General features: G+C 40.2%; 1 protein-coding gene across 2 annotated transcripts in view; it reads left to right on the forward strand.

The window, feature by feature from the left end:
• The window catches only part of RGL1 (ral guanine nucleotide dissociation stimulator like 1), a 92,488-nt gene that overhangs the window by 31,173 nt on the left and 44,020 nt on the right, over positions 1 to 17,295 (forward strand). For both annotated transcript variants that reach the window (XM_010213366.2, XM_088524468.1), the window contains one exon: positions 47 to 157. In XM_010213366.2, coding sequence (XP_010211668.2) covers positions 47 to 157 — 111 coding nt within the window. The remainder of the gene's footprint in view (positions 1 to 46; positions 158 to 17,295) is intronic.

A 17,295-nucleotide genomic window follows, 5' to 3' on the forward strand; every position in this document is an offset into this window, starting at 1 on the left:
TCATTTTTTTCCTCTCTTGATTTTTTTTTTCCTTGTTCCCTGGCAGAGCTCAATTCAGGACTGGGGTGAAGAGGTAGAAGAGGGAGCTGTTTACCATGTCACCCTCAAAAGAGTGCAGATTCAGCAGGCTGCCAACAAAGGAGCCCGATGGCTAGGGGTAAGTAAAGCTGGCACGATGGCACTCCGGAAGAGACTGCTCCTGGACTTTGGAGCCTGCTCCAGCGAGCTAATTCCACCAGGATAGTTGATATTAACTTAATTAAGCACTGATTGCTTTCCTCATTAAAAACAAAAATCTAGATTTGCCTGTATTGTCTGAAAGAATTCTCTTGTGTTAACTCTTCCTCTTCTGTTGATATGTGTAGCAAGGATTTGACTGATTGAGGTGATACTTAATGCAGAAATAAGGATTTTTGTTTGTGACTTGATCCAGAAGTTGAATTCTTAACACTCTTTTCAGACCAGGCTAAGTCTGCAGGTGATGTAAAATATCTTCTTCATGGAAATGACTGGTGCTGTGTTAGTTTGAGCCACATCTTTAGGAGGCAGTTATAGCTTGGACATTCATTTGTTATGTTTATAATATAATTTTCTTCAAGATCAAAGGGAACTGAGTGAAGTAGTTCAATGTAGTATCCAGGCTGCTATTAAGGACCCTTATAACTACCCTGAGATTTATATCAAATAGATTTCTTATTAAGTGCCACGACCTAGAGCTGTGCAGCAGTGCTGAAACCACACTCAAGAAAGATAAGCAAATTTTGTCCTGCATACAGCTAAGTGCAGCTAGTGCTTATGCACTAGAATTTCCACTCTCCATATTTCCAAGAAGTACATTGAGTTCTAATCAGAACAGATAATTTAAAATCTGCTTCCTTTGGTGAGTGGCAGATTTCCCAACTCTGCCTCCTGTTTATAGATGGATTGGAGGAAAAATATTAGAATGTATTTTTGAGCTCCTGTAAATTTCCCAGATGGTGGTTTTTGTAAGAGGTGGAGATTATTTTGAATAAGTCTGTTTTCTATAAATATAGTTTAGAAAAAGTGAGGGTTTTTTTTTCCTGTTTTGACTATGGTTGCTCCTCGTGTGTAGAATGAGTTTGGTAGGTCTTGATCATGTTTTGAGGAGAAGAGTTCTTGTGTTTCCTGAGGTCACCACCACAGCTGGTAGTGCTGATCTTAATAAGCACAAAGGGTTGTGAGATCCTGGAAATGAGTCTTGGCAAGTAGTAGCTTTTCTAGATCAAAATCAAGCCATATTTGTGGGGAAGGGGTGCACGTGTCAGAAGTGCGCACCTGCCTATGCAGAAATCAGTAACCTCAGCTTCCAGGCCAGCATCTTTCATGAGCAATAATTTCAGGCATGTTATTTAAAATTATCTGTAAACCTATAGTCTTTTCGTTCCTCTTAAGCACTTCAGAACATAAAATATTTTAAGCTGTCTTTGTGGTCTTGCTTTATTAATAGCTTTACTGTGGTCCTAGAGTCGATAAATAGTCAGTAACCCAGAACATTATTTATGAATAGGCACTGAAAAGCAGAATCTTCTTTATAATTGTCCTCAGGTAATTTCTGTGTTTTTTTTTTTTTTATCTAGAACTGATAAGGTTTATGATGTTGATGTTTTTCAGTGCTTTGAAATTCATAGCCCTGCTGGATTTAATCAATGCTGCTTTTGCTTTTCTTCTTGTTGTTGCTCTAAATCGTGCTTGGGTTGAAGATTCAAGATCAAATTAAGAAGATGGGAATAATTTGTTTACACCAGCAGATATTGAGCCTTAATTTAAACAAATATAGTAACTCTGTAACTGATTAAGTTTATGTGTAATTTACTCTTTAAAGGCTTTCAATATCTGGACATCTGAGAAGTGTCAGTTTGTATCCTGTAAAAGTCCAGTTAGCAGTATGACTTTCTTGGAATCATTAAGCTTCTCATCGTTTATTGCAACAGGTCAAGTTCCTAGTGACTTAACAGGCTGAAGTCCTTGTAAATGAGAAGTGTTGATGTTGTGTGTGAATATTGTGTGGCACTTTTCATCAGTAGTGGTTTGATCAGGCGCTCTTAGAACAGATAGTTTTTAGAGGTACTGCACAGTGTAGGACAGTGTGTTAAAAATTAAATGATTGACTACATAAATAATAAAGAAAGAAGAGACAGAGTAGTTTACAGCCACCCCGACTAATGAACATTTTTGACAGTCAACAGAATTGAACCTACGTGGTAGCTGTTACTGCCAGATGATCCCTTTATCAAGTAACCAACCGATCCAATGAGAGGTGATGCTGTTTAATGAGGCTTACCTTAAGTCACTTTTTCAGAAGATGATTGAGTTAAATGGAAAGGTAAATAAAGTAGGGCTGCTAGGTGATTGTTTTTACAATCACACACTTAGAAATTAAGAGAAATAGTTGGTGAAGTCACGTGAAGTAGGAAGTTCAATCAGTTGAATGTGCATTTGGAAGTCTGAATCTCAAAATTGCAAGCACTACCTCGTCTTTAAGAAGGAGCTTGGGGGAGAAGAAAGCTTTTTATTTATTTATTTTTAATTTTCTTTCTGTTCAGAAGCTAGATTTTGAGAAATAGAGTCAAGCTCTTGTCGCTAGAGAAAGCTTTATCTTAAGGGTTAAAATAAAAGTTGCCAGAAGTCAAGCCTTGCAAAGCAAATGAAAGTAAACAGCCAAAGGTTTGTCAGCCTTTTAAGAATGACAACAAAAAAGAATGAACAAAACCCAATAACAACAAAAAATGAAATAAATTAGTTTTTGCCTTTTACTATAAGGATGACAAAGGTTCCTGTGGATGCTGATGCTGATAGTGACACAAGGAGCTTTGGCACATCTTTGGCTAACAGCTTCACAGCTTGATGTGTCCAGCCTGGGAGCTGGATAGTTTCCATCCCTGAACTACGTATGAGCTGGTGTGTGAAATGGCAGTGCAAGGGCAAGGAGTTGTTGTATAGCTGCCAGGTCACAAATGATGTGTGACTGGAACATGGCAGATGTACTTCCTGGTTTGGAAGTAGAGAGGGATGCTCTGTGATAGAGAGGTGTGATCCAGGTAAACTGAAGGTGTTAGTCTCACTCATATAAGATATGTGATTTTTCTGGTCACTCTCTGGACAGGCTGAGGACACATGAGGAAGGTAGAGGACCTGTTGAGAAGAGCTCATGCAACTCAAGCTGAAAGAGGAACTCCTGGGATATAAACAGGTGCCTGCTTGGGTTGTTCCCAAGGCTAAGCTGCTGTCTTATGTTTATTAAGTCATTGACATAAAAGCAGGAGTTTGACAAAATCTGATGATCTAGTGGAGGAAGGGAAACATCCTGCGATCGACATTCAGAATTGGTGTAACAGAAATGAAGTAGCACAAAATGCAGAGACACATTTGTAAATTAGTGAAAATAATTTCTGCTCTTGGCTGGTATTTTTGACTTTTATTTTCTCTTCCAAGTTTGGGTATATTAATCATAAGATATATGAGCTAAAAACATGATATGAAGTGAAAAACGCAAATGTGGTGCTCAAATATTTTAGATTATTGCCAGTGCAGACAGTAAGCATGAATAGCATTATATGGTGTATTACAGTGTGTAGCTCTGGTCAGTCATTTCAAGAAAGTTGGTTTAAACTGAAAGGGTACAGAAGAGGTTGCAGAAGAGAAAATTATCAAGAAAATTATGCATATGTCTGATAATAGTCAGAAGAGTTTAGTCTGATTAGCTTAGCAATATGAAGACTGCCATTAAAAATCATGAAGTAACCACTGGGAAGGGAAAAGAACCATTCATGCTAAAGGAATGAGTATAAATTAGAAAAAGGTTTCAAATCATCAGAGCAATGAGATGGTGGAGAGGCACTTGAGCAAGAGTGAAGGAAGCAAAGAACCAGACAGCATCAACAGTGGAGGTACCTCAGCTGAAGAAGATTGTGATTTCCTTTGATAGCAGACTGCAGCGTCTTCCACTTGTAGGTTTCTAAGTCAAATGGAAATGTTAGGGCCAGAAAATATGCTCAGCTCAGGAGCTTCCAGGCTGGTGAAGAAGAGGTGTGACAGTAGTGCTTAGTTAAAGGTGGACAGGTCTTGGAGCCTGGTGCTGGAGAGACCGCAATGTGAAGAGGAGGTGCTGATGACTGTGATGATTTTAGATTTAAAGTAGATGTCCTAGTGCCAGCGAGAGGCACATGGCAGCGAGGAAAGGCTGGGAGGTGGCAGCAGTGAGAAGGGAGGGTGCATGGAGAGAGTGCTTTGGTCGAATGTTTGAATTTGCGTTGGTGAGAGCAATGAGGAGCAGTGAGTGCAGAAGAGCAGTGGATAGAGGTGTTGAACACTATGGGTGTGGAATTGGGGGGGCAGTGCTGTGAAAGCAGACAGGCTGCTGTGAAAAAGTGGTGAAAGGCATGGGTGAGGCTTGGGCAGACGGACAAGAAGATTACACAGTGAAAAGCATGCAGTTTTCCAAGCACTGCGCGCTGTGCTTTGTAGACCTCCCCCTTAGGCAGTGCGAGTGCTTTATCTCACCCGTCCAGGGGTTAGGGAGGGGTGGGCGAGTGGTGTCCAGCACTTGGAGTCCGAGGGGAAGCAGGAAGGAATGAGGCTGTGAGACTGGAGAGGCTCCCAAGGGCTTGCAAATATTTCTCCCACCAGAGGAGTTTGCTTTGCCCTGTGATGAGTGAGGAAGAGCCCTGCGCTCTGCCTCTGAGCGGAAAGCTTTTGTCAGTGCGGGTTAGAGGAAGTGCAGCCAGGAGTGGGAGTGCTCCTAAGCCTCCATACAGTGGAACAGCCATATAAAACCTATATCTTCACATTTTAAATGATAACTAGGCTTTGGGAGAGTCACCAAGTCTCAAGTTTCTTGCTTTACTGATGGATGATTGCTCTGTCTGTCTTAGATATCCAGATAACAGTGAAATAATCTGCTCCCTCGTGGCCAGTGCTGTTTGACTCTGCCATTGGTCATACTGATAGAACAGATTTTAAAGACATTTTTGTTTGGGTTTATTTTTTGTTTGTTGGCCCTTGTGTTTGCTTTTTCAGAGGTTGATTCAAAATATTATTTGTCTCAAGGTATCTTTGATGCTATGACATTGGGCATATAGCTGAATATGTGCCTTGAAAGTAATGTATAAATGACTTGCTGTAAAACATACTTTAATGATGGGTTTGCTGCCTTTCAGTTTTTGCCCCTTTCAGATATTTTTTTTAAACACTGATAGTATATGATTACCTTTTCTGAGAATCTTGTGTGTTGTTTCCAAACTGAATTGGGAATAGCTGTCTCATGTTACAAGATGAGTATGACCACATGTTTGGCTTCTAAACACCTCTGCAGTCACATACATTGGCAGAAAATTGTGCTGGAGAGTTAAGTCAGAAAAAGCATTACAGAAACTTTGGTTTAACTAACCCATATCCTGTTTTAAGGTATAACATTCTCTTTGGTGACTTGAATATCTTTCAGATCTTTTGTTTTTAGTTAGATTTTTTTGTTTGTTTGTTTTCTTTCCAACAGGATTTGCTAAATATGATCCTGAAACCATGAACAGGAACATTTAGAGCCTCAGATTTTTTCTGAGCTTTGTGTTTGTCCTCACATGTGTCTTTCTGAGCCAGTTCTGTTTTTTTTTCTTTTATGTTACTGGGATGTCCTTGTCAGGTGTAGTTTCCTATGCAGTCAGGAGGCAAAGGCTTTGCTTATCTTTGTCCTTGGTGCAGTTCATTGGTTTGTCTCTGGTTTATACTATATGGTGGTCACTTTCGGCTACGTAAGACTCTCTGGAATTGGATTTCTGTAGCTTGTCCCTTTCGCCCAGACCAAAGCAGAGTGTATGTTTGGGTAAGGCAGAAAAATGAATCTCAAGAAACTGATAGTCAATATCCTGGTTGCACTACTGTCTAGTAAAGAAAATATTCCTCCTACACACTCCTCTCTGAGGAGCTATCTTGGAGATGGAGGGGAAAAGATAGTGCTCCCATTTATTTTTGTGTAGTGGAAGATGTCTTAACTGCTGAGGACCCATGGAGAAGTTATATAGGAGATTCCAGACACAACTGAGCAGTTTTTCCTATGGACAATGTGTATCAATCAAAAGAAAGTCTCAGAATATCATTGAGCTTGATTTGCTGTCATACGTAGGCTCTTTATTCTTGCCTTTCCCTTCAGTTGTGGCCACTGTTGTACTATAGCCCTTAGTAATGGCTTTTTGGGCTATCTTTTTCCTCTTTGCTGTTTAGGCATATGTCTCTGCAGCAGGGGTCTTCCACGTAGCACTGCGCCATGCAATTCTAAGCTGGGCGGTGCAGGGTGTGCATGGAATAGACACTCAAAAACAAAACTGGAGTTTGGCATGAGTTTTAAAATAGAAGCCTCAAAAATTACTGTCTTTAACTTTCCGAACCCCAACTGCAAAATACATCGTTGGAAGGGTAACTAACTTTATAGCACAGTATCATGCTCTCATTTGAGCTTAAAATCTTGCATTCCAAACTGTCCAAGCCTGGCAGGATCTCTGGGCTTTAATCCTGCCATGTTATTAACATGGAGTGAGGCCATGCAGGGCTCTGGAGAGAGCTGCAGGAAGCCTCCCTTCCTGTAGGACCGTGCAGAGGCATCTCGTGCTCGTGAGCATTGCGTTGTGTAGAATAGCAAGAAGGAAGGGAGACCTCAGAATAGAAAATGTTGCTCTGGACTGTGCTGTTAGTCTGCTTTTAAATTGTCCCATTTTTGCACTGATTGCATGTGACTGCAGTTTGGAAATCTTACAGCCAAATGACTTAGGAAAAACTTATTTTCGCATATTTTCAGTTAACCTGTGACATGGAGAAATATAACAGCACCCTGTACTATAATCAGTTTCCACTGGGAATTTGCCTGAAAGCCAGTGTGCCAGTCTTGCTAAACGATGCTTCGTGGATGCTTCTCCCTTAATTATATTAACTGTCTTGCTGCTAACATAATTGAATTGTATCTTGCTTGTTTTTCTCAAGGAGAAATAAATGACAAGGGAAACAAGAAATTGGCTTCCTCTGAAAAGAAACATGCATTTTCTTTCTAAAAGTTGTAAGATCTAGGTCACTTGTTGGGTTAAAGAAGTGTTGGCCAGGAATGTGGCTATGTGTCATCGGAAAGCCTGGGAGAAGCAGCATAAAACTGGACTGAGATGCTGTAAAGAAAATAGCCCTGGAGAAACCATTAGTTTTACAGTTTGGGTTTTGATGTTTTCATTTAAGAAACAGGCTGAAGCATTGCGAGCATGTTAGTCACGCTTTAATTTAAATTTAGCCTTGGTAAAGCTAATTAAAAATATGTTTAGTGACAGTGTGTAAATGCATGCTTTGAACTTGTATCTTTTACTATGCCTGTGGAAATCTGTTTTCTAAATATATCGCTTCCTGTAACAGCATTGTAAGGGTAGAGCTGTGTGAAGGAATTGTCGTAAGCTGACAAGCAGCTCCTGGCCTAGCCCCTGAAGGAAAACGGGGTAAGTTGCCTTGTGTGGAAGCGCTAAATAGATGTGAACTCAGTGTAAACCACATTCTCACTTGTCTTTTTGTGTCCAGTATGACATATCTTGCAAACCAGAGGAAAATTATGCATGATGTCTCAGTGCTGTTTATCACTCCTTGCAAGACAGTGTCAGTGGTTTTAGAATATTACCTTTATGCACAAGATGTACTTTTTTTTTTTTTTTTTTTTTTTTAAAAAAAAAGGACACTGGAAAAACAGAGCGTCGCTCTTGTGTTATCCTTTGGGGATCATTCAGTCAGTAGCAAGGCTCCTCTTGCCCCTTAAAGTAAAGTAGGTTGATAGACCATTCTTAAAACACTTGGAAGAGTATTTGGATATGTTCTATTTGCAAACTTTTCTATGTATCATAGTATTTAACACACATACATCTCAAAGTGCCAAGAGATGTGCAGTGGTTGCTTCCAGGGATTTGTTGACACCATTTGCTCCTGCCATCTCCCAGAACTTCTTTGACTTCTGACTCTCAAAAAAATGCAGCCTCTTTTCACATTCAGCGACCATGCAGTGCTATTGATGTAACTTACAGATTTCCAGAGCTGCTGAACCTGCATGTAGGATGGTATTTAGGGCCAAACTGTAAAGTCTGTGGTCCATTTTTATGCTTTTTGGAATAAGACTTTAACTGCTGTGTGTGAAAATTTAGTGAAGTCTGTAAAGTTGTAGAAGACATTCAGTGAGGAATTGTGTTTTGGACATAGAAGTGAATTTACTGTTTATAGAAATCACTCTACCTTGGGCCAAAATGAATTCACATTAGTGCCTGAATACAGCTGCTTTGTAGCTCAGTTCAGGACGATACCACCAATAACTTACGGACCAGAAGGAAAGTAAAAACATACCCAAGTTCAATGATACTGATCTTGCATTCTCATCAGCATCTTTCATCCAAGTGGCTTTCAAAGCACAGGCACAAATTTTCCCCGACAGCCTATGCGAAGGGTGTTGTAGTGTAACATAGTGCAAATGTTTTATATGATGCGTTTGGGTGGGGCTCGTGGCTTGGCAGCGGTTTTATAACCTGGGGTTTGTAGCTCCAGTTCGGGAGGTAGGAGAAAGAGGAGATAAATATTTCTGGGACAAGAAGACTTTAAAAGTTATTTTTTGAGGTTTCTGGAGAGTTTAGAATGTTGGAAATAGTTCTGGAGGAGATGGATTAGCTATCAAAGGTGCACGATAGTATTTATTTTGTGGCTTCATGATTGTTGTCGCATGGATATCTCCTGCGCGCGTGGTGTATGTGTGGGAAGGAGCATCTGGTTATTGAGGCCTGAGAACTCAGTGAAGAGATCCAGGCCAGGGAGTTTCATTGCAGCCACTTGGGAGAAGCGCTGGGCTCTTGAGAGGCCAGAGAACCTTGTGGAAATAGCTGCTCTCTGTGTAGCAGCAGCTGTGAAAGCAATCTCTCCTGCTGCCAGGAGATGCATGGAGGGGAGCTTAGAAAATACGGTTGGAGAGGTTGCGTACACAGCGCTTCTTGATTTGTCTTCCTTCATCTCAAAAATAAGGGAACTGGAAAGGACTTCTCGAATGGGAAGGATTTGGAGGCATTTGTCATTTAGGTGACACTGAAAAGGTGATGACTGTGAAATCTAGGTCTTGGTGCAACAAGAGTTGATATAGCTTTAAGGGTGAGCACATTTGCTACATCTTTAGAGGACTGGGCCTTGATATGGGCAAGGAATTGCAGGGGGTAGCTATGGTATTTAAAACAGAGAGAGGAGCAGGGATGCTTCATCACCAGGGAGTGTTCAGTGGCATTAAAAAGCAGAGCGCTGAAAGTGAGGGTAAAAAAAGAATTGTTTTGTGTTGCACATAATTAACCTAAAGGGCTTGCTGCTACAGGTAGTTGAGTAGTTGAACTCAGGACGATACACCAAAGATTAAACACTTACGTAAATAATGAGAATAACCACATTAATAATATATGGGATTTAAAATACAGGGCATGTAATGTTTGTGATTTAGGTGCAACACAGACTTCCTGCAGTTAAGAGTCTTTTCCTGTAAACAGGTTATTCTGTCTGTTTTGTCTTCACCTTCCTGTGTAGTATCTGGCTGTTAGAGAGAAAAACCTCTATCTTAGTCTAAAAAGACCACTATTTTGGGTTGCTTCCTAGGAAGTTCTGTTTTCAGCTTGTTTGCAATGAATATTTAATAAAGTAGGATAAAATTAGATGCAGGTAGTCGTGTAAAGAGTCATGAGAGCATTAATGTCCAGAAGGTGTCAGGGCCATATTACTCCTTGTAATCTGGAGGGTTGTTGTGGATCTGTTTTTCAGCTGTTCTGCAACTTCATTCTGGTCAACCAGAACTTCGGGTACACAGATCCTTGCTGTATGTGTTTGTGCTTGTTTATTTATTTATTTTTATTTTTTTGTTTGTGTCAAACAAAAGTCTGTGTCCATGCTGTTTAAAACTCTGAATGTAGGAACTGTGTGGGTTGCCATTTGCTTTACCCCATTCAACTTCATAATAGCCTCTTTAAAAATAAGGCAGCAAGAACAGAATATAGTACTCTACATGTGGTCTCATCAGAGCTTTTATGCAGTGCAAGAATAAATGTCCTTTGACTCGGTTCAGTACCCTTTATTTAGACTTTGCAGAATTGTTTGCTTTTTGTTGCTGCTTCTAAGCGTTGTACTGAAAGATTTAATGTTCTGCCTACTCTTTGCCTTCAGATCTTTTCTCTGATCCATGTGCCACAGTATGACCTTTGAGGGTAGTACTTTCAACAGACTTTTTTATAAGCCTGTTGCATTTCCCTAAATTTGGTTGCATGAGCCATCTGTTGCCCACTGGAAGGTAGGTGCCCTTTGACTTTGACAGTTTAGGCAGCCAGAATGAAGCTTTGGCAGCCTCCACCTTAGGTGTGAAGCTTTCTGTCATTTATGTGGTAGCAGTCATCCATCTCCTGCTCTATCAGTTGACAGGGTTACAATCTCATGCAGTTTCAGGTGTTCTGGCACTGTCCTGTTTGCACTGATATCAATTCATGTCCAGATTTTTGCAGTCGTCTCTGTGTAGCTCAGTCCTACACCAGTGCAGAGGTTATTGCACACTTCAGTCAGAGGTGAAATTTCCAGTTGTGCACCTGTGACTGCCACTTGTCCACCTATTTTTCATACTTAAAGTGAAAGCCTCACTAATGATAAACTGGTCGCTGCATTTTATACTGAGCTCATTAATTAGTTATGTATTATACATGTAAGCTCTGTTGTATTAATTTAAGGGCAATTCTGATGCTCCATTTAGAAAGTTACTGCAAGTCAGGAGTCCTGTGCTCAGTTTTTGTTTGCTAATGACTTTGCACTGTGATTTGAACTGACCAATTTGGCTCTCGAGGCTTTAATTTTCTCAAGAGCTCAAGAAAAGTTCAGCACTGGAGCAAGAATCCTCCTGATATACATTGACCTCTGCTCTGCATTCTTATCTTGTGAAATTTTGGAGAGAAATACACTGCCTCATACAGGTGCACACCTGTCTCTTTCAGTCTCTTTAGTGAAGAGCAAGATTATGGCTTGAGGCACCATTTTCTCCCTCTTTCCTCTCCCTGCTCTGCGCCATGCGCAGTGTCATCTCCTGGGCTGTGACCTGCCCCCTCGGTGCTGGCAGTGACTCCAGGTGCTGGCTTGGTTCTTGGTAGCCTATGGACTACTCTCAGCAATGCCACCAAAGAGCCACGGTGACACTAATAAGGTGTAGGCATTTAAAATGCTTTCTCTGAGTGATCCTGTTATTAGATTTTGTTCTTTCATCTGTTTTCCTCTTGCATTCTTCCCACCTTTTAATTTTGGAAGCAATTGAACTCTAAAGGATTATTTTCTTTTTCCCTCCTACGACCTCAGTTGCTTTTTAGAGCTGCCTTTCTCCTTACAAAGTATCAGCTTTTTTTCCCTGTCGATAGCTGTTTCTTACTTTCTTTGAAATTCATGGGCTTTTTGTGCAAGTACAACAACATATTTTTATAATAAAGTGGGGATCAGAGGTCTCAGAACGGTTAACCCATGTGAAACAGTCGAATGGTTTGAGATATGTTCTAATTGTCACAGCTGCTGGTCTTCACACTGGAAATTTGTGCTGTATCTTGTGCTATAGTTCATGTTTGCTGGTTGGTCTCAATGGTTCCCTCCTCCCTTAAAAAACAGTGACTATCTGTATACCCTGGTGTGGATATAGACCATCCGGTGTTAAAGAGCTGCTTAGAGTTTTATCCCCCTCTAGATATTGGGGGATGTGTCCCACATTTTTACTGAATCATACTGAATTACTGTTTTGACTCAAGTCAGGTGTTTGTAGTATTCATGAGCCAGGAACTTGCTGGGTGAGGTGGTCACACTTCAGAGTGTGCCTATCATTAAGGTGTGAGCGACAGCTCTGTGCACCTTTCAGCATTAACCATGTTCCTTGGCTCAAAAAAAATAATTAACTAGATGCTCCTGTGGTGCATTTGGAAGTCAGTTTAAATACTACATGCCCATATAGCAAGAAAATGATTATGAAGATATGCCTACACAGCCTTTTGTCTGCTAGCTGGGTTGCCATCTCTTGCCCTACCTGCTGTGCAGTTTGTCTTTGTAGAGTAGAAACCCTTCAGGATAGGGATAGTATCTGATATTTGACATGCCAGCTATTGTGCTGCTGTTGGAAAAATTTCCTACGTAACAATAATGTACTTCATTTGGGAGTCAGATCTTGCATTTAAGCATTGCTCCCATCGACTATGCCCGATAGATGCTGGCTGCACTCTTAGTCTGCTGGCTCCATTTTGGTACGCTCAACATGTGAACAAACGTTTGCACGCTTATATTCTCCTTGGTGCATAAAACAGCCTTCTGAAGAAAACATCAGGTGGCCAAAGAGTTGGAGCAGGATGGAGTACAGAGGTATTATATTAAATCCTGCTGTGTAATTAAACAACAGCAGCCCCCTCCATGCCCCTAAAAAGGAAGAATGAACAATAACGTGAAGACTTCTGCTTTATCTTATAACCAAAGGCTTTTTGTTCTTTGTTTCTTTTCCCCTTGACTTGTAAGCTAAGCTTCTTTTGAATCTCTGATTCAATATTTTCATGTAATTTAGTGTGTGTTCTGGTTTGTATATTTTGCCGAAGGGGTTTGAGTTCATCTCAAGCATTCCTTTCTTAAACTGAAATGCAGACGTCCACAGAGGCTTCAGCACTAGCTCAGGTAATTGATGCTACTTTCTGTTATGTTAGAAGAGATGGATTAAAGGCTAGCTGCTCTAATTTGTATAGGTATGTAGTATGCTTATTTGTCATATGCTTATGCAGTTTTTTATACAAATAGAGAATATATCTATGTCGTAGAGAATATACCTATGCAATTTACCCAAGGATGTTGCCATAGAATGTATGGTGCATAGACACCTGCGTGTGTTTAACACACACACACAGATATTTATGTCTACATACAGAATATGTGCATGTGTGTCCAAGAGAGAAGAATCTGAAGCGTCTCCATAATCAAATCCCCTGTGAAATCTAGATAATATAGTAAAAATGCAGTTTGGCCTAAAGGAATGATTGGACTAAGGTTTTTTTTTTTTTTTTTTGACTCTTCCAGTGCTTAAATACATGTTCAAGCTGGAAACTTTTAATATTAGGTGACATTATCTTAGTATTACTGCTTTCTGCACTCAAGACTCACCCTGGAGAGAGCACTTAGTTTCAAAATAAAGGGCAGTAAAAAGCACAGCCATTGAAATGAAGAGTTTATATGTGTACTCATGCTATGGTCATGCAAATTGTCTCATGTTGTTTTTTTTAAGGCTTAAAAGATCTTGGCAATAGAGATTGCTCGTTGCTCACAGTAATAACCTCTAACAACATTTTCTTTACTTTTTTTCTCCCACTAAATACCTCAGAATTCCAATTCAGTTCGTTTTAAAATCTGAATCATAGACTTCTGCTAAATATTTTCTCTTCTGTTAGAATGCCTTTCATCTCCCTGTACCGACAGTCTTATTTCACAGCTCTCCACACAGTTGAAACCTGTCACTCGTGCCTTGTTGCTTAAGCTGAAATAGCATTTTACATTAATTTCTTGAGCCTCTGTGATTTTAATTTCTGTGTAATGTTCGAGTAAGCTTTATAGTTTGTAAGGAAAGCCAACAATCCAATCGGGATGCATAAAGCCATATTGATTTATGTAATGTGTATTCATGTTACTGTTTTGCAACAGAATTATTACTTGTGGCATCTTTAAATCCCTCTTGAGTTCAGCAGGGTTGCCTGCTGTCTCATACAGGACTTCCTTTGTTCCTACTGACTGAGCAGAAAGTAATGGTGATCTTCGTAAATTAAATTACAGTCTAATTCTGTAACTTCTTGCAGAAAAAAATACTATATTTGACTACCAATAGTACAAGTACTAGTGAAAAATTATCTTTGTAGATTTTTTTTTTAGGGTCAAAATCTATTTTTTTATGCTGATATTGTATTTTCATAAAATGGCATGGCTCTTGCCTTGTTAAATGTTTGTTAGTGGTAATATTAAACCTTCTCTTTATACCATTAAACAAAACTCAGCATTTTTTGCTTTAGCCTTTTTTATGGAAGGACCAGGGCAAATTGTTTCACAGACCAGTGTTGCACAAAAAAAAAGGTATATGAGAGTTTTCTTAGATTTTTTTGTGTCGACATAGAATCTTCATCATCTTTAACATCATGGCAGTTTAGAAATATGAGATAATGTAGAATTTTCAACTTGTGTGTGGTTGTGATTGTTGTGCTGATACTATATGATGGCTGTAGTAAGTGGTGTTAGTTACTCACCTGTATTGAAATAGTCCTGTGGTGTCTAGTCTGGTCTACCCTATACCACGCTGGCTTTTTGGAACCATTTGAAAAACATTTTTTGGAACTATTACTCATCCCTGGGTGAGGAGACTAGGACATAAGCCTGGTAGGGACAGGAAGCATGCAAAGACTTGAAGGCCCAACCCTTCAACTTCAAGAAGGCCTATGAACTGCATACGGACTTGGAAGATGACTTAGCAGCTGTATTTTATTTATTGTCTGTTTATATCTAGGGAGATGCTAATGTAGGTGTCTCAAGCAGGGAGGAAGGCCCAGTGCACAGGCCTTTGAAATCCAGGTTAATACAAAATACCTGAAAATGTTTTGTATAGAGGCAGTGCTATTATGACACATCCTTGGAACAAGTAACCTAATTGGTACTAGTTTATACAGTCTGCCATGTGCAGTGTTCTTAACATTTGCATACAAAGGAAGTCTGGAAGGACTAACAGGGTCTAACATGTGCTTTTAGGTCAGTAATTTAGCCTAAGCTGCTTAACTCATTAAAGTAAGGAAGGTAGGTTATTACCTATACATGTTCATTAGAAAAGCTCTTAAAGTTGGGTAATTGGCATGGTCTTAGCTATTTATACAACATCTTAGAGTTTATTTAGCTGTTCTGTAGCAGATTTAGCCACTAAGATTTGAATTCCGTTATCACATGATAAAATGTGTATTCAGCCTGGCTGCTTATGATGCATATCAGTGTGTCATACAGTTTTAGAAGAATACAACAATCTTTTTAAGTATTCTATTCGCAATATATGTGTTAGTAACTGAGTCTATATTGTTGCACATTTGTATCCTTACTGCTAGCCTGTGATGGCATTTTGCTATCAGTGTGAAAATTAGTGCAAAAGCTCATTTGTGAAAGTAACCTGTTCCTGACATGCTTATGAAATGAGGTGAAGAGTTGTGAAACACGTAAAACGTGGAAATGAAGAGGGCTAAACTGTCCTGATGCTTCAGGTTCACTTAAGTCAAAGAAGGCAGTAAGTCAGAAAAGAGAGAAGGGGGAGAAGGCTTTTCCTGGCTTTTTTTTTTTTTTTTTTTTTTTGACTTAGAGGTTTTTCTAGGAAAGCAGGGGAGAGTCAGAACAAGAAGGAACTTCTGTGGCAGTAAGCAAAGAAAAGGTAACTGTGTAATGCATGTGAGATAGCTAGAAATGAAGCTTGGGGCTAAATTTTTGGTGAAGTTTTTTGGTCTCTGGGAAAAGCGTGGATATCGTGTAAGTTAACTTCTGCTCTCAGAGCGCTTCATTCTTCCTGGATGATATGGCCTACATTCCTTTGCTGCTTTCTAAGAAGTGGGCCATATTCAGAGGAGCAATTTGTGTGTTTTCTTGGCTGAGATTTCCCACACCATTTATAAGAGTGTGGCAATGCCATTTTAATGTAGACCTCTTTGAAGATTTAACTGCTTTATGCACTTGCTTAAACTCCTCTAGATGCATGCAGCAAGAGCTGATGTGTAAATTAGGCTTTTTTCCTCATGCTTTGATTCATTCCACATATTTCCCTGATATCCAAATGAGTCTAAATTTGCATAACTTCAGAAAGAGTGAGAATGCACCACTCAGCGCCTTAGTGTGCCTGGTGTTTCTGATTTTCCCTCGAGTGCGTTTGAGTAGCTGCAAGGTGCTCAAGTGAAAAACTTCTTAGCTGAGCAACAGCACTTGTGTAAGAGGCTTTTTCTTGCTTCTGAATCAGACCCGCTGCTTTTGTTACTGTTTGCCAGCTCTTCAGACAGATACGTGGCAGCCCGTGAGCTCTAAGGATGCGAGAAAAGGAAAATGCTTTTTGTATAATTGATCATGGGATTAATTGGCACTGGAAACTCTGGGTTGCTGCCAAGAAAGGCTGTTTATGTGGTGAGAGAGGAAGGGAGAAGGGTGGAACTTTGGAAATCTAGGAATACCCCTAGCTGTTGGATCATAGGAAAGAACTCATAAAGTTATTTTGGCTGTAATTTTCATTCAGTCAACATGCAGAATTCGGATTCTCAGTGACATCCAGAGTAAGGAAAGAGGAGGTAGCAAAGCAGAGAAGGCGCCACAGAGAACGCTGCCTGCCTTCTGTTTCCAGTGTATGGCAGGAACAGCTGCTTTTGCTTTCAAAGGAAAGTGTGCTGCTTGGAGCCTGCTTGTCACCAAAACCCTGCTTCCAAGCCCCAGTTTCCCATAGTGCAAATTCTGCCTCAAATTCCAAGTCTTATGGGAGCCACTTTGCCAGCTGACAGCTCTTCAGCACAGGAGTCGAGGGCAGAGAAGAGAGTGGGGAATGCACAACTCTTACGCATGGTTGCAGGACTGATGCATGAGGAAGAGACCAAGGGGCCTATCCTAACAACACCTGGAATACTTGTGACTTGCTCTGCTCAGCTTAGTGCGTGTACTTGCTCCTTCTTGCATATGCTGCTGTGTGGTGTCGCCAGTGCAGAACTGCTGCTTTTCAGTTCTTTTAAGTGGCTGCGTGTGTGGAGGGCAGGAGTCCCCATAATCTGTGCAAGTTTGAGTCAGCTGAGCATGACTGTCAGCTGCTGCAGCTGGCATCTTATCTGCTCATCTACAGATGGGGCAACCTTGTTTTCTGTTTTTTGGAGTGGGACAGGGCAAACTCGATATGCAAACTGCTCATTATGGGGGTTGTTGGAAGACAGTGTTATGTCAAAATAGCTGTAAATATCTTTGAAGTGATTCTTTACAAAGGTACTTGACCAAAGTTAGTGGGAGTTTTACAGAGCATCCTGAAGTGTTATTACTGCTCAAGTTTGCTCTCTGCCATGGTATTTGTTTGGTCTTCACCCATGTCTTGTGTTTCGTCTTTGATGTTCTCTTTATGAAACAGACTCTATGCATATAGGTGCCTTTAAGTGATATAGACCACTTATTAAATGAAGAATATCGTAGTATTTTCTTCTCTTGTATTTCCCAGTGTAGGGCTTTTGAGGT

This window comes from Tinamus guttatus, unplaced genomic scaffold (genome assembly GCF_059628265.1).
Source record: "Tinamus guttatus ecotype Peru unplaced genomic scaffold, ASM5962826v1 Tinamus_guttatus_pri_ptg000211l, whole genome shotgun sequence".
In the NCBI taxonomy this organism is placed as follows: domain Eukaryota; kingdom Metazoa; phylum Chordata; class Aves; order Tinamiformes; family Tinamidae; genus Tinamus; species Tinamus guttatus.